Source organism: Garra rufa, chromosome 5 (assembly GCF_049309525.1).
Source record: "Garra rufa chromosome 5, GarRuf1.0, whole genome shotgun sequence".
Taxonomy (NCBI): domain Eukaryota; kingdom Metazoa; phylum Chordata; class Actinopteri; order Cypriniformes; family Cyprinidae; genus Garra; species Garra rufa.
Genome location: NC_133365.1, coordinates 42429993 through 42453429, shown reverse-complemented (window position 1 = coordinate 42453429; position 23437 = coordinate 42429993). Strand labels below are relative to the sequence as shown.

Genomic DNA, 23437 nt, shown 5'->3' with positions numbered 1-23437 from the left:
CTTTTTAATAAACTCTGTGTACACAAACAATGCTCTCAATGCTGGAGTTCATGTGTAGAGACCCAAGCGATACTTCGAGCAAAGTGTCATGGTGTGTCGAGCCTTCTTAGTGTTGTAAAAATATCGATTTTGATGCGCTCAAATGTATGCCCCTAGTACTCCCATTCACCGGCCATTGACCACAAAACTAAATCACGGTCAATCTCAAAAACGGCTCGTTTGTCGTAATTATGCTTTTAGATATAAATTTGTCTCGTTTACAGTAAAAAAAAACAGCCCAGGTTGCATTTTGGCAACAGTTATCCTTTAAGGAAGTGAAAATCTCATGCAGGGCTGGCGGTATATTTAGTTTGTATGATATATTGATGCGTTTATAAGAGATATGTTATGAGGCACCGTTCATCGATATATAATTACAGTTGTTTGGTACGAGCGCATCTAAAAAACAGTGCATAATCCAAAAACACGAGACATTGTTCTAAATATGAGATATGCGTTATATTAAGGGCTTTAAAACGATGAGTAAAATGTAGGCTAGTTAGCACACAAAGTTTAAAGCGTGAGCACTAGTACTTGCCGCCAGATGCTATGACAGACAGGCGAGTGCGCTGTTTAATGCGTTTGAGATGCATAACTTACATTTCACGGGTATGTTCTGAGACTGACTCCATCTGTAAACGTTAGAAAGGCATAGAAATATTTCCATTTTGTTGTCAAGGAGGAGGGCACAAGCCTTCTGCACGCGGTTATCCGCTAAACTTAACAGATTTCAGTTATGGAGCGCTGCCGCGGGGCGAGACTTTCGGTTCATTTGCCGCTACAGGGAAATGATGAGAAGAATAAAGACGTGCAGGTGCAGTAAACGGTAAACCAGTTTGCACTACAAACCAGTGTGTTCATAATTAATATAATACATGAATTATCATTATCTAATGTTTTAAAAAGTGACTGATTTGGTCAGTTACTTGGATGCGTGGCCATATTGGAGATATTCGGATGTAAACAACAGCATGGATAGCATGGTTAGTGTACTACTGAATATGTTGTTCTGCTAATTTATGCTGTCTATACCACGAAAAAAAAAGTGTGGAAGCTGCTAAAGAGAAGGACAGCAGGAAATAGGTGGTAAATATACGTACGAGCAGTCTTAATTAATATTAGCTTAATATTTCACCTACCTGACTGGAAATAAGAACAAACACAAATGTTGTTTGAATCCTGGAAATCCTGGTTCAGTTTGGCCAACCACAAACCCCTTTTGCTCCTCAGACAGTTTTTTGCACTCTTCTCCTTCAGCAAAATATGCAAGTTTCGTTCGGTTCAGTGGCACTGTTTACAATCAGTACATCTTGAAAACAATAGCCCACATGGCTACATTCACTTTCTTTTCATAGCCTTTAATATGTACCTCGTTTGTTGGACAACACTGGGCAGAATGTGAAATAATTTCTTTTTTAAATAAATACAGATTTGTTTATCCAACCAGAAAGCGTACTGAGATATATTGGAATTCAGCCCAAAATACAGAAATATGATTTTTTTGGCCATATCACTCAGCCCTAAAGTGGAATTGATTTTTGATACTTTAAAATAGACATATTGTGAGCTATGAGGTAGTCAATTGATGGTATAATGGTATAAGCCATCAGCCTGCATTACTTAAGTATTTTTATTGTGTTTAACAGCAGAATTCCCAACTCTTTAGCAAAGACTTTTTCTCCCTGTAGAAAAGAAAATGAATGAGAAAAATGTCTCCAAGGCTGCTGGAAGTGAAACCCTTTAAAAATGTATTTCTTATCAATTTTGAATGCACATGCACAAGGTTCATCAGTATTTAAATCATCTCATTTATTTATATCTTTTGAACACATTTGCTTAAGTCAGGGAATACACAGAGCAAGTTTGAGAACAGAGCAATAACAAGAGTAAGAATCATCAGAAATCAAAGAGAATATTATCTTATACAGAAAAACAAAACTAACAGAGGGCTACCGTGAGAAAGCTCAACTTCAGAGAAACTATCCGGTACTGTTTCCAATCAGAGAAATGATATGACAAGGGGAACAGAAACAGTTCTGTGCTTAAAGACGGACGGTGTTGTCGGTGCAGGTAGAAATACTCTGGATCTCTGCTATCTCTACTGAGCTGTAATTGTTAAGTTTGTCGTAAAAGTCAGAAACAATCCACGATTTTATTGGCCATTCAGGTTTGGTGAATATCCGCAAAGCACAACAGCAGAACTATGTCACTGCCGATATAAATTTAGCTTAAAGTGATCTTGAAAAACCCATGCATACTTAGCTAATATTGCAAGTGCTTCTCTGAAGTCAAGCAGTCTCATACTAATGAGTAATCTTATAGTCGTTAATATAAATATCAGTCACCCTGCATTGACAACAATGAGCTTAATACAAAAGCATGCCGTAGAAATATCACCATTTCCATAATCTTAATATCATCGACATTTCGGAGCTATACTCTTCGTCATTTACACTGCCATTTTCAGCATCATTTTGGGACAAAAATATTATATATATGTGTGTATATATATATATATGCACTTAACAAAGCTGGTAAAACAGATAAGAGAAAGGTTTAGGTAAACCAGCATTCAATAGAAAAAAATGAAATCAAAAAGATAAATAACACCAAACCTAGTGTTCAAGTGACTGTCATGCAAAGAAATTCCAGCTGAAATGCAAGTAAACTGCAGTTTCAATACTGTGTGTCCTGTTTTAATAGTGATGTGCACTTTCACTCGTAACATGTTTATTTTCATTGCTAAAACACACAGAGAACAGTACACTTTTTACATGCTGTTTTTTTTGTGTGTGTGTGTGTGTGTGTGATTTTGTCTTTTTTTTTTTTAGGGAGCAGACAGGCGTGAAACTCTGATCACTCGTATAAACACAGGTGAAGTTTTGCATGAGATAAAGCATCCAAGAATGAGACACAACTGTAACAGAAGCAGAACACCGGAGCACAAACACACGTACACGTGCCTCGCGGGGATCGCTTTGTTTGAGAGAAATATTTTGATTGGATTTCGCCATTTCTTTCAAATAATAACAACAAAAAAGATCAGTAGTCATCATCGATATGACGTGGCTCAAAGCTAGTGTGTTCAAACATTAGACAAAGTGTGCGAAGCACACAAACTTAAGAAGCATGTAAGAAGTTGCGATAATTATATCAAATAAATAAATACAACCTGAGGACACAAAGTTAATAAAATAGTCACATGACCGGGTGATGATGTCACACTGACACGTCAGTTCAACCCTTCAAAAGTAGACTGAAACCAGCATTAAGTTGTACGAGGTGTGACGTACGCTTCATAAACTATATCTTACCATCTTCTGAAATATAAAACTATTGCTGCCGATTTCGACTACAAACCTTCACACCTTGCACTTTGCCCATCCAAAGGGTAAACACACTTTAAAAAGGATCCAAGGTAACATTTTTCACTCTCCTTAAAAGTCTCACACACACCGACGACAAACAAAATATATATAAACTCTCAAAAATAGAATAAGAGTAATATTGATAAGTCAACACCATATGTCGCGAAAAATAGAAGAGCAAAAAACTTAAAAGACCAAACTCCATCAGCTAAAAACCACCGAATTCCTTCACTCAGATGCTCTTTAGTGGCCTCCAATGACTAAATCTCTATTATGACTAGTTTAGAGATACAACAGTTGTTTTTTGAGAACAATGTCATCAGTGGATGTCCACATAGTGCGAGAAAACACATGAATGCCTACTGTATGTTCAGCTGAGGTATGGCTTTTAGTTCGATTCAGTCGATCCAACTCTATGGGCGCTTTCCTAACACCGCTGGCTCAGCTGAAGAAGTAACGAAAAAAATCCTAAAAATTGCAATACTAACACTACCATCTAATACTAACATTGCAATTGGTGTCACAGGTTACGTATAAAGCACGATTGTACTTCCAGAACAAGGAATTGTTCGTCCAATACGAAGGAAGTCTACTGAATTATGTCAAATCTGCAGTAATGATGTGAAAAATAACAATTAAAGCTGGAAGACCCCGAACGCCACGTCATTTTTGATCAGGCTCTGGTTGTATCTGCCCCAAAACAGTCGCTCACACATACCAACACATGTCCACTAACGTTTAAACACATGGACAGACGCATCCGTTGGATGTGATTCACATTGAGAAGCCTGTACATAAACGGCAGCCATTATTTCACCGTGGAAATGGCCGCTTTGGATATACTGGAAAAATTCATGCTCTCCAAAAGTGTTTGGAAACGAAAAGGCATAAATTAAAAATCATTGGCATCCAGGACGTGAATTGTGTAAGTGACACGTACAATTGCTTTTGTATTTAAATACTAATAACAACAGTAAGAACGATATTAATCATAATCATAAGAATAAGAATAACAATAATAATATTGAAAATCTACACACCGTAAGTGAGGACGGCGAATCAGTGTTAACGTTATTCACACTGGGAAGGTGCGACGGAAAGCATGGCGTTTCACAGACGACTCGCTGAGGCCTTATTATTATAATCCGTACTAATCAAAGACTGTCCAACTCCACACAGCACATGTGCACAACAAGGGGAGTCTCTGCACGGGTGTAAAGATAACAGGGACGGTGTCTGGGAGGGAGGGAGGGAGGGGGTAAAGCTGAAGGTAAGACAGAAGACGATGCACAAAAGTGATTGGCAGGTGAGGTGATTGACAGGTGAGGGGGCCGGGCCCAGTGTGGGAGGCTCAGGCACTGCAGACTCACAGCCACCCATCACTGGTCTCGCTTTTCTTCCTCCCTCTCTCCAACTTCCCCCCTCCCTCACTCTTTCTCTTTCACTCTTGCACTCTCCATTTCTGGCTGGGCACTCTTATTAGATGTGGCTACAATGAGCTCAACCTGAGGGGGGAAAAAAGGGTTGTTAGCGGTGTGTCGTCACTTTGTACAACAAAATCTGTTTAAGAACGTGGAATGAGCACACCAAGGCTACACTGAAATTAAAAAAAAAAAATTACTAGTCAGTTTTACAAATGACTACTAGAGGTGCACTGATCCAATACTGCCATTTCTGTTGAATCGGGTATCGGTCAGGCGAGACCAATCCAAATCCGTTATTGTTCGTAGAGGAACTTTTGCTGCTGAATTTTCCACTAATCTAGTTTATGATAGTATTTTTGTCACAGATTATGATTATATATTTTTGAAGTATGAAGTAGTCTATATTTAGTCGGTTGTGTTTAACACAAAAGAGTGATGATCAGGTCAACAAACACTGAGGTATAGAAATTCTACATTTATTAAAAAAACTGTGTTGGTGTCTGATCGTTATTGGCATCAGTATCAGCCGATATGAATTTTTGGAACAATTAAAAAGAAAATGCTATCAGTGCGCCCCTAAACAAAAAAATAATGATTTAAACAGAAATTTTTGAAGTAGAAAGACTAAAGTAGTGTTTTATAGTAAAACATGCTCCAACAATCTGTTTTATTTACAACTTACAACCCAAAAAAACATGAAGTGAAAGTAAATGTCTAGTAAAGTCTCACTTTAAACCCATTTTCTCAAAATTCCATTCCTGAAAATCGTAGCTATGGACATAATAAAAAAAATTGTTCTGGAACCCAGCTTTCATATGATAACACAAACCTAAAAAAGTAAAAATTTCACCATGTGTTGGGTTTTCCTAGATCGCATCACATATTAGTTTTTAATTAACTTTAATTAAATTGCTTCAGTTTTTAAGGCATTAAATAACATTCAACACATTTTTATGGCTTGATATAATTTACATTTAAAATAAACATAGCTGTATATTAAAAAAAGATGGCTTACTTTATGATAGAATTTCATATTTTAAAAATGGGTTAAATAACAGATCTACACGTCAATGTGTGTTCAATGTAGCCAAGATCTTAAAACACAGAAAATGACTTCAATAAAGGGATAGTTCACCCAAAAATGACAATTCTATCATTACTCATTACTCACTCTCATGTTGTTCCAAACCTGTAAGACCTTTGTTCATCTTTGGAACACAAATTAAGATATTTTTGATGAAATCCGTGTGCTTTCTGACCCTGCATAGACAGCAACTCAACTGAAATGTTCATGGCCCAAAAAGGTAGTAAGGACAACCTTAATTTTATGAAGCTACGAGAATACTTTGTGTGCAAAGAAAACAAAAATAATGACTTTACTTAATTTCTTCTTTCTTGTCAGTCTAAAATGCACGTTCACAAGAATACCACAACGTATGTGTGCGGTGCTGCTGACACAGGAGCTGGCAGTCGGACATAGAACATCCATCTCTCTTAGTTTATAGTCTGTATATTCTGGTTCAAACAATAAGGCTTGGCAAAAAATTGCAAGTCATCCTTGTTGAATAAAGTCATTATTTTAGTTTTCTTTGCGCACACAAAGTATTCTCGTAGCTTCATAAAATTAAGGATAAACCACTGATGTCACATGTGAAATTTTAACATTATCCTTACTACCTTTCTCGGCCTTGAAAGTGTCAATTGTGTTGCTGTCTATGCACAGTCAGAAAGCTCTCGGATTTAATCAAAAATATCTTGATTTGTGTTTTGAAGATGAAAACATGACATGAGAGTGAGTAAATGATAACAGAACTTTCATTTTTAGGTACACTATCCCTTTAAGGAACATTTGTTACAGACTCTACCATTAAATAACATTATATCCGTCTTTACGAGGATGTACCTTCACTGTAGAGGGGCGGCTGGAGCTCCCGAACAGTGGAAGTGGACATTCTGCCATTTGGAGTCCCGGCGATGCCACACCCTTGTCTCTTCCGATTGGCTGCTGCGCGGCCGGCCCTGCCCATCCACGTATTGCGTGAGGCGGATGTAGGCGATGCAGGCAGCCTCATCTCCAATCAGGTGCACGTGAGGGTTGAGGATGGTGGTGTGGATTGGCTTACTGTTCTTAGACAGCACTACAACAGAGTAAAAAAAAAACGGCCTCACTTTAATGAACAGACATCGTGACTGAGAGGTTAGAAGTGAAGAGCAATCCGACTCCGCTTACGGTTCTCAAAGTAAAATCTGTGGAAGTCCATCCCCTCCACCAGGTTTCCCAAGGCCTCAGGTTCAAAGCAGGTGAGTCCAGGGTCACAGATCTTACTGGAAAGAATAAAAACTTTGTTTCAGTGCCATCTCATTTATAATTGTGGTCAAATAAAGTTAAAAATACAGCTCACACAGAAGTAACTTACGCATAGGCTTCAAATTCGCCATTGTTGATGGCCTCAATAAGCTGTTCAGTGATTTTGATGATCTCCTGTTTGCGTGCTGTAAAAAGAGGAAGTCAAGGGTTAACAGGAGCCAGCTTATTAAAACTCTTGTACAAGTATGCGCATAAAGGAGGAGCATTATAGGTAAGCAAAGTCATATATTTTAAAGCACTGCAAATATGTTCCACAGGTTCACTCTAATTTATTCAGCAGACTCATTTCTAATGTGTTTCTTTTTGCATAGTACACACAAGCTGCTGTGTTAAATAAGACAGAAGCACTCACACACACACAAAAAAAAACAGGTTGTCTGAACATCCACCCAAACAGATTTCAACCACCTACACTACCGTACATGCTCTCACACACAGCATTTCCTTTCCAGCTCTGTTAGTCACAGGACTTTAAATACCACTCAAATAACTGAAGTTAAAATACAACTCAATCTCTACAGGCAACACAATTCAAAGATTCTCTGTAAGACCAGGTGGTCCAATCATAAAGGGATTGTTTAGATTACTTATGTAATTTTGTATGTTGGATTTACATAATAACGTGACCCTGAACCACAAAACCAGTGTAAGTAGCACAGGTATATTTGTAGCAATAGTCAACAATACATTGTATGGGTTAAAATTACCATAAGGATATTAAGTAAAGATCATCTTCCATGAAGATGTTTTGTAAATTTCCTACCATAAATATCAAGACTTAATTTTTGATTAGTAATATGCATTGCTAAAAACTTCATTCAAAACTTCAACTTTAAAGGTGATTTTCTCAATATTTTGATTTTTTTTGCACCCTCAGATTCCAGATTTTCAATTAGTTGTATCTTAGCCAAATATTGCCCAATCCTAACATGTATAAATCTAAATAAAAAAAAAAAGGCCTTTATGACTGGTTTTGTGGAAAAATTGCAGTTAGGAATTTTTTAAATCAAGTAATCAAACTGAATCGAGAAATTATGACAGCCCTACTGAGGATATCAACTTTTTTTTTGTTGTGCTTTATCAACCTGCAATAACACTTGTGAGAGACTCTCCTTTTCATATGTAATACAAAACTGCTCACAGATGATTCATTTGAGACATGTTACACCCAGATGTACACAGTGATGTGATTAAATCACCCGAGAAGTCCACACTTGATGCATGTTAGTCCAGTAGCATCACTGTTGCCTTTTTACACTCCCAGGAAAGCAAAAACTCATGCTGCTGTGCCAGTAATGCCAGCACAGACACTGACACCACATACTCACAATGTGCTGACGGCAGGGGGCTGGAAGACGGTTGGGCAGGGGAAGGGGAGGGGTGTGTTGGGGCAGATACTGGGGCAGTAAGGGGTCTGCTGGCTGCTGATGGCTCACTGTCTGTATGGGGGGCTGTAGGTCTGCGAACACTGCTCACTAGATCAGTCAAACGTGACACTGGACGCATAATTGACGAAAGGCAGATGACAGGAAAAAAATATATAGATAAACAGCTAGTTGCTAGCAGAAAACATGATAAATTAAATATGTTTGTAATAAACATGGATTTAGCAACTAGACTGTCTGCATACTGGTCCATCAGGGACTTACTCTGTGTGGGAATGTTGGGGGTCTGGGGAATGGAGGGGGCAGAAACAACAGCTGGAGTGATAGTACTTCCCCCCTCACCATCAGATGTGGGCACCGAGCCCCGACGTACCACACCCAACAGATCAGTGAACTTAGTGGCAGCTGTAGGCCCAGACAGGGCAGGACAGAAATAACAGAGTGGAGCTTAGAAAAGGAGCGGAACAGTAATAGTAGTTCTGTGTGCAAAGGGATTAAAGGGATAGTTCACGCAAAAATGAAAATTAGCCCATGATTTACTCACCCTCAAGCCATCGTAGGTGTGTACGACTTTCTTCTTTTAGATGAATACAGTCGGAGTTCCATTAAAAATGCCCTGGCTGTTCCAAGCTTTATAATGGCAGTGAATGGGTGTTGAGATTTTGAAGTCCAATAAAGTGCATCCATCCATCATAAAATGTACTCCACACAGCTCCGGTGGGTGTGTATAAAGGCCTTCTGAAGTGAAACTGTGTGTTTGTGTAAGAAAAATATCCTTATTTTAAACTTTATAAACTGCAATCTCTAGCTTCTGCTAATTGTTGTATGCGCAGAGAGAGTGGCGTTCCTGTAGGGCTGCGATGACAAATTGATGCAGAATCGATTCGTGGATCGAATTCGCAGAATCGATTTATGAAGTGCAGCTGTTTCTAAAGCATAAATCTTCTGTTTAAAACTAAGCTCAGAATCTACTCGAGAAAGAATCACGACGCATTCGGGAAAATCTCAGAATCGATGTTGAATCATTTCTCGATTTGCGATGCATCGACATATTTTTCCAGCCCTACGTTACAGTGGATTATGTAGGACGTAGGCATAGCGTAGGTAGTGGCGAATGTGAAAGTGCAGAGGAGAGAGCAAAAGAAAACACCAGAAATTAGGATTTGAAAAGAAAAATGTTGGAGGATTTCGATATAAGCCAAATTAGACTGGTTTTCCTTTGCTGTAAACAAAACTTGGTTACGCCTATAACCTACGTCATCCTCTGGATTGCCACTCTCTCATGAACGTGCATATGACAGTTAGTGAAAGCTAGAGATTATGGCTTTAAAGATGGATATTTTTCTTACACAAATGCATTGATTCAATTCAGAAGGCCTTTATAAAGCCCCCTGAGCCATGTGGAGCACTTTTTATAATGGATTGATGCACTTTATTGAACTTCAAAGTCTTAACACCCATTCACTGCCATTATAAAGCTTGAACATTTTTTAATATAACTCTGATGTATTTGTTTGAAAAAATAAAGTCATATACACTAGAATGGCTTGAGGGTGAGTAAATCATGAGGACATTTTCATTTTTGGGTGAACTATCCCTTTAAAGGAACTGTTAACTCAAAAATGAAAATTTGTTTTATCATAGTATACCCATATGTCATTTCAAACTTTCACTGATTTTTGGGTATGAGCTGTAGAAGTTAAATAATATCAGCCTTTTCACATAAAGCCACCATATGGCTACCATAAAACACAGAAAATGATTAAATAGACTTAACCAATTTCAGTTGATTCTCTGGATTTGTTTAAACAATCAGGACACAGAAAACCACAAGATTAGATTTGATTAAGAACAACAAACTATCCGTTTACTAACGAGAACACAAATTATGACCATAATCTTCAATTATTCCACTCATTTAACTGCAGAAATTTACTAATTTTAGTGCTGATCTGCATCACACACATGCAAAAGTGGATTATGGGAAGGTTGGTGAGGTCACGGCAGTCAGAGGGCACTTACTGAAGAGAGCGGGGGAGGGGCCTGGAGGTGTGGGGGCGGAGTCAGGCTGGGTGCTGGGGTTTGACTGAACTGAACTGTTATCTACAAGTTTTCCTGTGACACGCCCCCCCCAACATCGCACAGAGAAAGATGGGACACAGAAAGCATACTGACATCAATAGGGTTTTCGCAGCCATTCTCAAGCCTAGAAAATGCCGGAGATGCCTTCCCGTTCAGTATACATGACCGACGAATGAAACATCCTTAATGGAATATGTCACTCAAAAATGAAAATTCTATGCCAGTTGTGCAGGTCTGACTTCTTAAAGTTTGGTTATGAGACACTTTTCATTTTGGATGTTTGTTTAGGTGTTCCTTAAAACAAGACAAGTATCTGAGAAGCAAAACTAGACAGATTAAGACTTTCTTATAGAAAATCTATCTTGAATATAACTGTACTTTGTCTCGTTCCACTGGCAGATTTTTTTCTTTGGTTTTAAGCACAAACAGCTGTAATTATTTTCTTTTTTTTTTTTTTTTTAAATAAGATATAACAGTTATTTGTAATGGCTTGTATTGCTAAGAATAGAAATGAAGCAAAACAAAGACAGAGCAATGATGACAACCAAAACTTAATCAAAAAGTACAATAAAACAACAAAATAGAAAGTTTTACTAAATGAAATCAATATACTAGACAATTTTACACCATAAAAGGTCCATAAAAAGCATGCTAGCTGGTTGTATCAAAAAGACATATTCAGAGTTTGAAAATACTTATCTACAGTCCTTATAAACTGCCTCTATTCAAACAGAAACAGAAGTGCTTTACAGTGCTAGCATAGAATATAAAGCTAACCTCTCCCAGCTGCGCCATAATTCATCACTCAACTACTGCAGCCAGATATTTCCCAACACCACCTAGAAGTAACACACACACGCACACACCCTTCTCACCGTCTCTTTTGTGTGATCGAGAAAACAAGACATCACGCTCCTGTCATGCACGCTGACTGCCCAGAAATTTGGCGGCAAGTTTTCTGCTCATACGCACACTCGCACAAACGCTCTGAAATAGCCAGGGTCTCTGTTTCCCACTGAGCTTAATTATAGCACAAGGTGCCCTTGCCTTGTTCTGGGGCAGAGAGCTGACACAGACGCTGAAAGTAGGAGTGACACCAAACCAGAACAGAGTTTCGAGCCCAGAAGTGAGCACCGCTAAAACTTTTGACTAAGTTTCTCAGTTTAATAATAATAGACCATGAAGTATATCTAAAATGTTTGTTTTTTTTTCATACTCTGTATATACTACCATTTAAAAAGTTTGGGGACGGTAAGATTTATGCTTTTAAGAGAAGTCTCTTATGCTCACCAAGGCTGCTTTTAATTAATCAAAAATACAGTAAAATTAGAAAATAATATTACTATTACTAGTTTCTATTCTAATATATTTTAAAATTAATTTATTCCTGTGATGGAAAAGTAGAATTTTTAGCAGCCATTAATCTAGTCTTCAGTGTCATGATTCTTCAGAAATCTTTCTAATAATTTTGGCACACAAAAAAACAGCATTATTAACACTGAAAACAGTTGTGCTGCATAATATTTTAGAGGATACTTTAATAATTTTACCCCCAGTTTTTTAATTAATAGAATGTTCAAAAGAACAGCGTTCATTTGAAATAGAAGTCTTTGTTGTTAATGTTATTGCTGTCAATTTTGATAATTTGAATTAATCACTGCTAAATACAAGCTTCTTTAAAAAATATCCAAACTTCTAAATGGTAGTATAAATCTGATTTGTTTTTCCAAATATGAACTTCAGGACTGACTGTTTGCACTGTAACCATGTAAGATTTTGATTTTGACAGTGTCAACATCTCTATCTACTATATATTGGTTGCCATAAAAAACATTTAAAGGGATAGTACACCCAAATATGAAGATTCTTTCATTTACTTGCCTTTGTGTCTTTTCAAACCTGTATTTTTTCTTTTGTGGAACACAAAAGAAGATATTCTCAAGAATATTCTGAAGATTTATTTATTTTAAGTCTATGCAATGAAAGTCAATAGGGTTTAGTTTGGTTCTGGACCCCGCTGACTTTCACTGTATGGACAAAAACAGCTAAAGCATCATTTAAAATCTCTTATTTCATGTTTTGGATAAGAAACTAAATCATACAGTTTAAAAAATAACACAAAAGTAGTAAACAATTATTCATTTTAATTAATACAAAATTTTCATTTTTGGGTGAACAATCCCTTTCCAATCAGCCCATTGTGAATTGACAACCTGAACGTACTGAACAATTTTTTTGGATTTTAAACTACACACAGTATTACATTTGAGGTCAAAAGTTTACATACACCTTGCAGAATCTGCAAAATGTTAATTATTTTACCTAAATAAGAGCGATTGTACAAAATGCATGTTATTTTTTATTTAGCACTTACCTGATTAAGATATTTCACATAAAAGACGCTTACATAAAGTCCTCAAAAGAAAAAACAATAGTAATTTAATAAAAAATAATAATTTATAAAAATTACCCTGTTCTAAAGTTTACATACACTTGATTCTTAATACTGTGTTGTTACCTAAATGATCCACGGCTGTTTTTTTTTTGTTTGCTTGTTTAGTGATAGTTGTTCATGAATCCCTTATCTGTCCTGGACAGTTTAACTGTCTGCTGTTCTTCAGAAAAATCCTTCAGGTCCCACAAATTATTTAGTTTTTCAGCGTTTGTGTGTATTTGAACCCTTTCCAACAATGATTCTATTTAGGTAAATGTAACTTATTTTGTCTTCTGGGAAACATGCAAGTATCTTCTGTAGTTTCTGAAGGGCAGTACTAAATTAAAAAAATAAAATAAAATAAATAGGGCTGCAACAACGAATCGATAAAATCGATAAAAATCGATTACTAAAAGCGTTGGCAACGAATTTCATAATCGATTCGTTGTGTCGCGCGACGCAGAGACATTTGGTTGTTATTATATATATTTAAAAAAATTTGAGCGCAGAGCGGAGTGGACACATTCGGTCTCTCTCCCGCACTGATGCCAGCAGAGTTCGGCACCTCATAAGCTGTGTTTCCATCCAAAAATGCGAATTTAACTTATGCGCAAAACTGGAACATTTGAGCATAAAGCACCGTTTCTACATTATATATATATGCTGCCCCGATTTATATCAAACATGTTTGATATTTAAGCCTACTTTGGCTAGCGTACTTTCACAGCAGCCAATGCTCGATCGCAAAACAGCTGGTGTACGGGTCGTTGGATAGTGGAGATGGAGAAAACTACTTCTATAGTTTTTGTAACACTGTCTGTCTGTATAATGTGTCGAAAACATACCACAACCGTAAGGAGAAAGAGGAGCTCTGCTGAGGTGAAATCGTCTCAGTTTTGAATAGGGCTGTGACGGTGGCACGTTGTTTTTTTATATATAGCCTACACTTCAGTCAGCTAACAAGCAGCCTAAAAACACTAAAATAAATCAAAGAAATAATATATTTAATTAAGAAAGTAGCCTAAGAATATTATACAGGTTATTAAACAAACATTCCTTGTAAAAATGTCCGACAGCTCATCAATTTTTGGCCGACTGAATTTCCAGTCCGACTGTCTTTTTTTCTCTTTCTCTTCCTCATTACACAGCTGCTGATTTTAATAGCAAAGTGATTACATTTATTTTCGTTCCTTTAGTTTATAAAGTTAATTTAGAGATATATTTGGAACACTTTTTGTTTGTTAAATTTAAGTTTTTGTTTTATAAAGTTATACCTAGCAAACAGCGGCAGACAGATCAAAAGCTTGCTTAATTCATCGCGATTTAAATTAAAATCCATTGATATAAAAAACTTAAAACATATCACAATATTAGTTTAATCATTCAATCAATATAAATCCAAAGTTTGTGCGGAGAGAAGCGCGCTTTGCAGCGCATGGAGACGCCAGTGCAATGTGGAATTTCTTTTTTGCTCATAAAGGTAAGAGTAATTTACCACCCGGGCCGGAACTGTAAAGGGTCTACCTTAGTTTGTGTGTACTAACAGTATCAACAAAATGTGCTCTTAAAGAAAACAAACAGAATACGCTTGATATCTTTGGTTTAAACAGGAGCGCTTCACAATAATTAACCGAAACCCAGGTAATTGCCTCACAAACACAATATCTATAGAAAGCTTTAAATTATTATTTTACTATAAAACGAAATAATTAAAATCGAAAACAAAACTCTTTCATTAGCTAATCCATAAAGATGCATTAGGCATTAATGAGCAGATGGCAGGATCGTCAATTTCATCTTTGCAACACTGAATCAGAAAATACTAGTTTATTAATAAGTAATTCGAATATTTTCTTAATTTTTGCCTTGACACATTCATGGTAATTACTTTTGCTGGGGCTTTGAGGCCAGTTTTGCGTGCATTTGAATGCGGAACTCTTCCAGCTGGTCGCTGCTGATGGCAGGACACTAAACACCGCCATGGCAGAATGAATGTAGCAGAAAGTTAGTCAAGTTATCCCGTTCCAGCGTGCAAAGTCACATGACTTTTTTAATGCGCACTTAGGAATTTAATTTGAGAGGCTTCTTGAAGGGAAATGCAGCATGTATACCACAGCAAGCCGCTGTCTTGACGGATAGTAATTTTAGTTTATTTAGTCTATATATTTGGCAGATGTAAAGCATACATGTGTATGTTTTTTGTGTTAGTCCATTTTTATTTTATTATTAGGGCCCGAGCACCGATGGTGTGAGGACCCTATTGGATCTGCTTCGTTTATTATTATTATTATTATTATTATTATTATTATTATTATTATTATTCTTCTCCAAAATGAATCGCATTTTTGAGGGCTTAGACATACCCGAAAACTCATGAAACTTCGCACACACATCAGACCTGGCGAAAATTTACGTCTGATATGGGTTGCAGAAGTGGGTGTGGCAAAATGGCTCGACAGCGCCACCTTTACACGTTCCGCGGTGTGCGCATTCAGCTGTGATTCACGTACATGCACTAAAATCGGTACACACATGTAACACACCAATACCTACAAAAAAGCCTCTTGGGACAAAATCCGAAACCCAACAGGAAGTCGGTTATTATTAATTTTCTTAGCAAAATTTGTGTCATTTTTGCCATTTTCAGGTGTCGTACTTGAACGAACTCCTCCTAGAGATTTATTCCGATCAACAGCAAATTTGGTGAGTCTAATCTAAAGCCCTTTGTGACGTTAAATTGTGAAGATCTAGAGTTTTCATCGGAGGGCGTGTCCGTGGCGGCCTCGCAAATTTCGATGTTTCGCCATGAAAAAGGAAGTTGCTATAACTTAGGCATAAAATGTCCGATCTGTCCCAAACTTCACATGTGTGATAACACTCCTGACCTGATGACATCTACATATCCATATTCAGTTATAGTCATAGCGCCACCTGCTGGCAACAGGAAGTGTCATGCTGTACTCTACAACCAACTCCTCCTAGAGATTTATACAGATCAACACCAAAATCGGTCAGTCTAATATAAAGGCCTTAGTGATGTTAAATTGTGAAGATCTTGAGTTTTCGGTAAAGGGTGTGTCCGTGGCGGCCTGAGAAATTTCGAGGTCTCGCCATGGATATAAAACTTGTTATAACTCAGCCATAAAATGTCCGATTTGCCTCAAACTTCACATATTCGATAAGAGTCCTGGCCTGAACACATCTGAAGGCCAATATTCTATTATAATCACAGCGCCACCTGTTGGCAACAGGAAATGACTTGTATCAAACTCCTCCTAGAGATTTAATGATATCAACATTATATTTGGTCAGTCTGATCTAGAGGCCTTAGAGATGTTAAATTGCGAAGATCTTGAGTTTTAGTTAAAGGGCGTGTCCGTGGCTGCGTGACAAAGTTTGATGTTTCGCCATGGACATAGACGTTGTTATAACTCAACCATAAAATGTCTGATCTGCCTCAAACTTCACAGGTTTGGTAAGAGTCCTGGCCTGAAGACACCTAAAGGCCAATATTTATTTATTATCATAGCGCCACCTGTTGGCAGCAGGATATATTATATCTTTCACTAACTCAAATATACCAAGGTCAATCTGCACCAAACTTCATATGTTTGATGAAAGTCGTGGCCTGAACACATCTACATGCCAATAATCAGTTATAGGCATAGCGCCACCAGCTGGCGGCAGGAAATTTGGCACATTTAAGTGACTTTGAAATATTTCTCATATTTTTACTGTATTAAAAGCATACTACCCACCATTTGCTGTGTTCCTAAAGCCACCGGTCGGCGGTGAGCCCGTGTGCGAGGGCCCGTTCATCGCTGCTTGCAGCTTTAATTATTATTATAACAGTTCAAGGAGCAACATGTTCGTGCACTTTCTAAAGATTTTAGTTCTGTTTTTGAATAAAGGGTTGTAAATCCCTTGTTTTTTTATCCGATTCATCGATTAATCGAAAAAATAATCGACAGATTAATCGATTATTAAAATAATCGTTAGTTGCAGCCCTAAAAATAAATGATATTTAGGCAAAATAAGAAAAATGCACACATCTTCATTCTGTTCAAAAGTTTTCACCCCTGGCTCTTAATGCATGGTTTTTCCTTCTAGAGATTCAGTGACCGTTTGATCTTTCTGTAATAGTTGCATATGAGTCCCTCAGTGGTCCTCAGTGTGAAAAGATGGATCTCAAAATCATACAGTCATTGTTGGAAAGAGTTCAAATACACAAAAATGCTGAAAAACCAAAGAAATGGTGGGACCTGAAGGATTTTTTCTGAAGAACAGCGGACAGTTCAACTGTTCAGGACAAACAAGGGACTCATGAACAACTATCACTAAACAAAACAAAAATAAAACAAAACAAAAAACAGCTGTGGATCATTCAGGTAACAACACAGTATTAAGAACCAAGTTTATGTAAACTTTTGAACAGGGTCATTTTTATAAATTCAACTATTATTTTCTCTTGTGGACTATATGTAAACCTCTTTATGTGAAATATCTTATTCAGGTCAGTACTAAACAAAAAATAGCATGCATTTTGTATGATTCCTCTTGTTTTGGAAAAACAATTAACATTTTGCAGATTCTGCAAGGTGTATGTAAACTTTTTGACCTCAACTGTATATTATTTTTGCTATTCAGACTACAAACAACAATATTTGTGCAGCCTGTCTGAACAAAACCGTATAAATCTTTGCTGAAAAGCGATGTGTGTTGTTGCAAATGCTGGTAGAGTCTTACCTTTCATTTCCTCGTCCTCCACTGTGGCATTACTGCTGTCCGACGACTCCTGTGATATTCAGACACAGAGCATTGATTAGTTACACAACACATGAACATTTTTCAGAAAGAATACCAACGAGTGCCTCACTCTGATTGTTACACACACACCATAAATGAACATGTAAACAGCAGAACTCTGGGGAATCACACGCACAATTAACCGTTCAATGATGCATGTCCATGTCAGCACCGCTGTTAGAGGCTTGTTATGTTAGTTATAATCCCACTCGCACACATAATGACATTTAACACAAGCCACACAGAAATGAACGTTATGAACTCAACACTCTCTTAATTTCACAACATCCTGTGCTGAAATCTAAGAAATGGGCTGCGCTAATTACAGCAGATTCATTTAGATTAGCTGTCTAATTTGAAGCAGAGACCTGATGCAAAACCAGAAGGATTGCAATAAAATTTGTCCTAAAATAATACATAATATTTTATATAACCGTTAAAGCTGAAAGGTTTGCAACAACACCTTGTAGCTGTGAGTATTTACACATTGCGGCACTTCCTCTTGTGCCTTATTGCTCAATTGAATTATCGACAGAATGATGTCTCAATAGGAAATGAGAAGCAGGAGGGCATGGTCACCTGAGAAACGGGACCGTGCACCTGTCACAGCGTAACCGAAGCGATCACCAAGGACATCAGCTCCTGCTGTAAATAGGCCATCAGTATGTGGGGCGATATTATTAGGTGCTCCTGAAAAAGCTTTGTTCTCTCATTCCATCATCTATGCTGCACTACAGACCTTGTTACACCTGTACAAAGAAAGTGGCAAACGTGGCAAAATGGGCAGCTTCCCACGCAAGGGTCTAATGGCTCGTTTTCGAGGGGGAGATTAAGCCCAATTCAGAATTCACACAGAACAGCAAACGCTGGCAGAACAACTCGGCCCAGATCTACACTTCACTACTGCCGCCTGGGAAAAAAATTAAAGTGTGATGTGACATCACCGATTTTGGCCCTATTTGATTCTCTCTGTAAAATCTGTAAGTCTTTCTGAAAGTCTTCCTTAAGTACATGAATTCAATATAACCTCACTTTATAAAATCACTTTCATGCTTTTTTGTTTTATTTAGGAATTTCTTGCAAAAAAAAGTACTGGAATGAGAAGGCTTAAACCCTGGTAAATCTCACTTTAACAGTATAAAATAATTTAAAATAATATAAAAATAAGAAATAAAATAATACAAATCTTACATATATGTACACATTATAAATGTTTGTATAGTCATACATACATATACACTACCAGTACCACTACCAGATTGTTTGTTTTAAAAAAGTCTTCCGCTCACAAAATACAGCAAAAGCGGTAATGTTGTGAAATAGTTTTACTATTTGAAAATAACCGTTTCTCATTTAAATATGTATTAAAATGTAATTTATTCCTGTGATCAAAGCAAATTTTCACAGAAATTGTGTCACATGATTCTTTAGAAATCATTCTGATATGCTGATTTGCTGTTCAAGAAACATTTTTTTTATTATTAGCAATATTTAATACAACGGAGTACATTTTTTTCCAGGATTCTTTGTTGAATAGAAAGATCCAAAGATCTGCATTTATCTAAAATAAAAAGCTTTTGTAACATTGTACACTATACCATTTTTTTAAAATTGGAATTTTTGAAATTGATCAAAAGTGATGATAAAGACATTTATGTTACAAAGGATTTCTATTTCAGATAAATGCTATGCTTCTGAACTTGATTTTCATCGAAGAAACATGAAAAATTCTACTCAGCTGTTTTCAACATAATAATAATAATAATAATAATAATAATAATAATAATAATAATAATAATAATAATGTTTTTGAGCAACAAATCAGAATATTACAATGATTTCTGAAGGATCACATGACTGAAATAACGGTGGTAAAAATTCAGCTCTGAAATCACATGAATAAATTACATTTTAAAATACATTATATAAAAAACAGTTATTTTACATAGTAAAAATATTTCAAAATTTGTACTGATGTACTGATTTGCTGTACTTTGGAACAAATAAATGCCAGCTTGGTGAGCAGAAGAGACTTCTTTAAAAATCATTAAAACCTACTGTTCAAAAACTTTTGACTGGTAGTGTATATAAAATAAATAGGTTTAAATTTAAGTATTAAATTTACCAAACACTAAAATATCTTAAAAACGATATAAAAATATATGTATTTTTTTTAAAAACAAATTATTTTATTTTTATTTTTAGTTATTTCTTAAACAACCCTTAAACAAGTAAAACTTATTTAGATCAAGTTTTACTTGTTTAAGGGTTTAAAAAGTTAATTTTATTTAAAGTTACAATTTTTGATGGAAAAATGGTTCTATATATATATATATATATATATATATATATATATATATATATATATATATATATATATATAATTATGTTCACCTGTATGATAAATAATTTTTGAGCTGTATTGTCATCACTTGATGTCTAATTTAAAACAGTCCTGATGCACAACCACTGTTTCAAGTGGAAGGATTGCAATATAATTCTTACTAAAATAATGTTTTAAGGATTTTGTCAAAAATCTTTTTTTTAATGTTTATAAGAGCTTGTTTCACAAGTTGCACCTTGACTGACCACCACTAGAGGTCTCTACGTCACACAGTCTGAAGCACAGAGACCTGAGACAGCAGGTTTAATATTCTTATCATGACACAGATTTCCAACTGTTGCTCTTCAGCCTCATACTGCAAACATCTGATGTGTCAACAGTCATTTCCCGTCGTCATAACCATGAATAAACACCACTATCAAACAGGCCGTTGATTAATCGCTTAACAATCCCACTAGCAGGACACAAACGACTCAATACTTCCAACACAACATGCGTTTTATTAGAATACTCATTCGCATGTTACAGTCCGTTTAGTTAAAAGGTGCAATTTGTTAACAGTAATGAGTTATTCAACCGATTTTAACAAGTACAAACACGAGTACACATTAAACTTCAAAAGAGTCACGCACGCAGCCAAACAAGCACACGCACTCGGATGATGTCATAGTCTGTAGTCACATAAGCAGAAATGCATTGTGGGGATGCAGATCAAACAGAGAATGGATGGTGGGAAGGAAAGAAGAAGAGTGGTGGTGGTGGTGGTGGGGTACCTTAATCCCATCCACTGCATTATGGATGACAGTGGTCTGTGCCTCCTACAGAGCGACAGGGGAGGAGGGGGTGGAAAAACATGAGGAGAAAAAAAAAAGAACGAGAGAGAGAGAAAGAGAGTGTGTGGGTGGATGGGTGTTTGTGATTGCCAACCCAGTAAAAATGAACAAACAAAACGTGCATGAAATCCACCAGAGATTGAACAAAGAGCTTCATAAAACGAATTACTGCACACTAGACTCTAATATTTTTTGAATTCAGCAACTACAGATGTACAGAAATGGCGTGATTTTGGCAAAACTACTATCGCAACTGCTAACTAACATGTTTATTTTATGCTGTTTCCGTTAGTGTACATCAACCCCGAAAACCTACTAGCTAGACGCACACCAGACCGCATAAATCTGTAATGCCCACTTCTCTCTTGCAGGAAGTAACATTCCCTTACTGTCCAATCAGCAGTCTGCGGTCCCCATCATTATGAGGTATTCATCGTCATGACAACCGTTGCCCCGTGCAACAGGCAGCAGTTGCATCCTTAGGTTACTACGAACAGACTATAAGAAGCTGTAAATGCTAACAAACAAATTTATTTTTAAAGAAATAGTTGTCAAAAATTTAAATTGTGTCAAGTTGTTCCAAACCTGTATGAATTTCTTTCTTCTGTTGAACACAAGAGAAGATATTCTGAAAAATGAAAAATGTTGGTAACCAAACAGTTGACGGAAGTCATGGTATAGAAAAAATACTATGGAAGATAATGGCTACCGTCAACTGAAAGTATCTTCTCTAGTGTTCAACAGAAGAAATTCATACAGGTTTAATAAATCGGTTTTACTAATAAAACTTTTTTCTTCAGTTTTTACTAGTGCTGTCATCGCGATTAATCCCACCTAACATTAAAGTTTTTATATATACTTTTATATTGCAATCATTTCACGTTCAATCTTCAAATGAATGTAGAAGCAACATAGCAAGTATATTTATTTTTTAACATTTTTTAAAATATTTTTAATGACTGATGATGAGTATCGATGATAGCAATATTAGTGATGTCTTTAGGAAATTACTTTTTTCCAAATATTTAACTATTGACTATAACCATTCTACATTACAGTATAATTGAGAGCTATCAATTTGAACATATATTGGACTTTAAAAATACTTCTAATTTAAGTGAACTTAAAACAATCTTCACATAAACATTATTTACCTGTGCCCTTCAGCAAGTAGGAAATACACAGAAATTGAATAGTTAGCAAAAACTAAATACTAAATTAAATACAGCTGCAAGCAGTGATTACCAGGGTTCAAGTGCTTTAAGGCATTTAAGCACAAATGCAAAAAGACATTATGTAGCAAACCCTTTTTTGCAAATACAGGTAATTTACCATAGAAATATTATATTTTGTAATGTTTATGACTGTTACAGTGCAAGCTGTGGTCTGATCTGCTTAAAACTTTGCATGCTTAGAACCTATTTAGAATCACTTGTCGCATGTGCTCACCAGGTTTTGTGAAGTTTTGCATTTCCCTTTGGCTTTATAGGATTTTGGGTAAATTCGGACAGGCCCCTTCCCTAAACGACCCAGTTAGAGTTTCTCAATTTCATTTTTTTTTTTTTTTTTTGATAATTATTGACCTATAGAGTCCAGAGAATTGTACTGCAGTGTTTTTTTTTTCAGACTGAGCGAGAAACCTAGGACTAGTTCGCAGAAGTAGGTTTTTTGCATCTTATCAATCATTTAACAAATGATTTAATTGACAACAGTGACTATAGAGGCAAAGTTGTTCAGAATGAGGAGTTCTGTCATATGATACAAATATCGCATCTGTGTGCGAAAAACTGCGCAATGCACAACCGCTTACGCCCTTGAAAAACCGAGGCCCGGCCCCCAGTGGCCGATTTCTTTCAAATTTCTCAGAGACCTTTGAGACCATGAGTCAAACAGGCCCACCAAGTTTCATTCTGATCGGCCTCCGTTAACCATGTCTAATAGGCGCTCAAACTTCATCGGCCAATGGCGGCAATGTTTTTTGATATACGCAAATGTGACCCTGGACCACAAAACCAGTCATAAGGTTAAATTTTTACAAAACTGAGATGTATACATCATATGAAAGCTCAATAAATAAACTTTCTATTGATGTATGGTTTATTAGGATAGGACAATATTTGACTGAGATACATCTATTTGAAATCAGAAATCTGAGGATGCAAAAAAATAAAAAAGACTGAGAAAATCACCTTTAAAGTTGTCCAAATTAGGTTCTTAACAATGCATATTACAAATCAAAAATTACATTTTGATATGTTTACAGTAGGAATTTTACAAAAAATCTTCATGGAACATGAACTTTACTTAATTTCTTAATGATTTTTGGCATAAAATAAAAATAAATTTTTTTGACC

The 23437-nt window shown here is 36.4% G+C and overlaps 1 protein-coding gene across 36 annotated transcripts in view; it reads right to left on the bottom strand.

The window, feature by feature from the left end:
- Positions 1 to 1831: 1831 nt before the first annotated feature.
- The window catches only part of camk2b1 (calcium/calmodulin-dependent protein kinase (CaM kinase) II beta 1), an 88156-nt gene continuing 66550 nt past the window's right edge, over positions 1832 to 23437 (bottom strand). For 13 of the 36 annotated variants that reach the window (XM_073840492.1, XM_073840477.1, XM_073840475.1 and 10 more), the window contains 5 exons: positions 17847 to 17895; positions 7249 to 7324; positions 7062 to 7156; positions 6735 to 6969; positions 1832 to 4912 (listed from right to left, as the gene is read on the bottom strand). In XM_073840492.1, coding sequence (XP_073696593.1) covers positions 6737 to 6969; positions 7062 to 7156; positions 7249 to 7324; positions 17847 to 17895 — 453 coding nt within the window. In that variant the 3' untranslated portion in view covers positions 1832 to 4912; positions 6735 to 6736. Of the gene's footprint in view, positions 4913 to 6734; positions 6970 to 7061; positions 7157 to 7248; positions 7325 to 8527; positions 8696 to 8848; positions 8990 to 10606; positions 10700 to 17846; positions 17896 to 21023; positions 21069 to 23437 lie in introns of all 36 variants that reach the window. The other 23 variants (XM_073840470.1, XM_073840461.1, XM_073840459.1 and 20 more) reach the window with 4 other exon arrangements.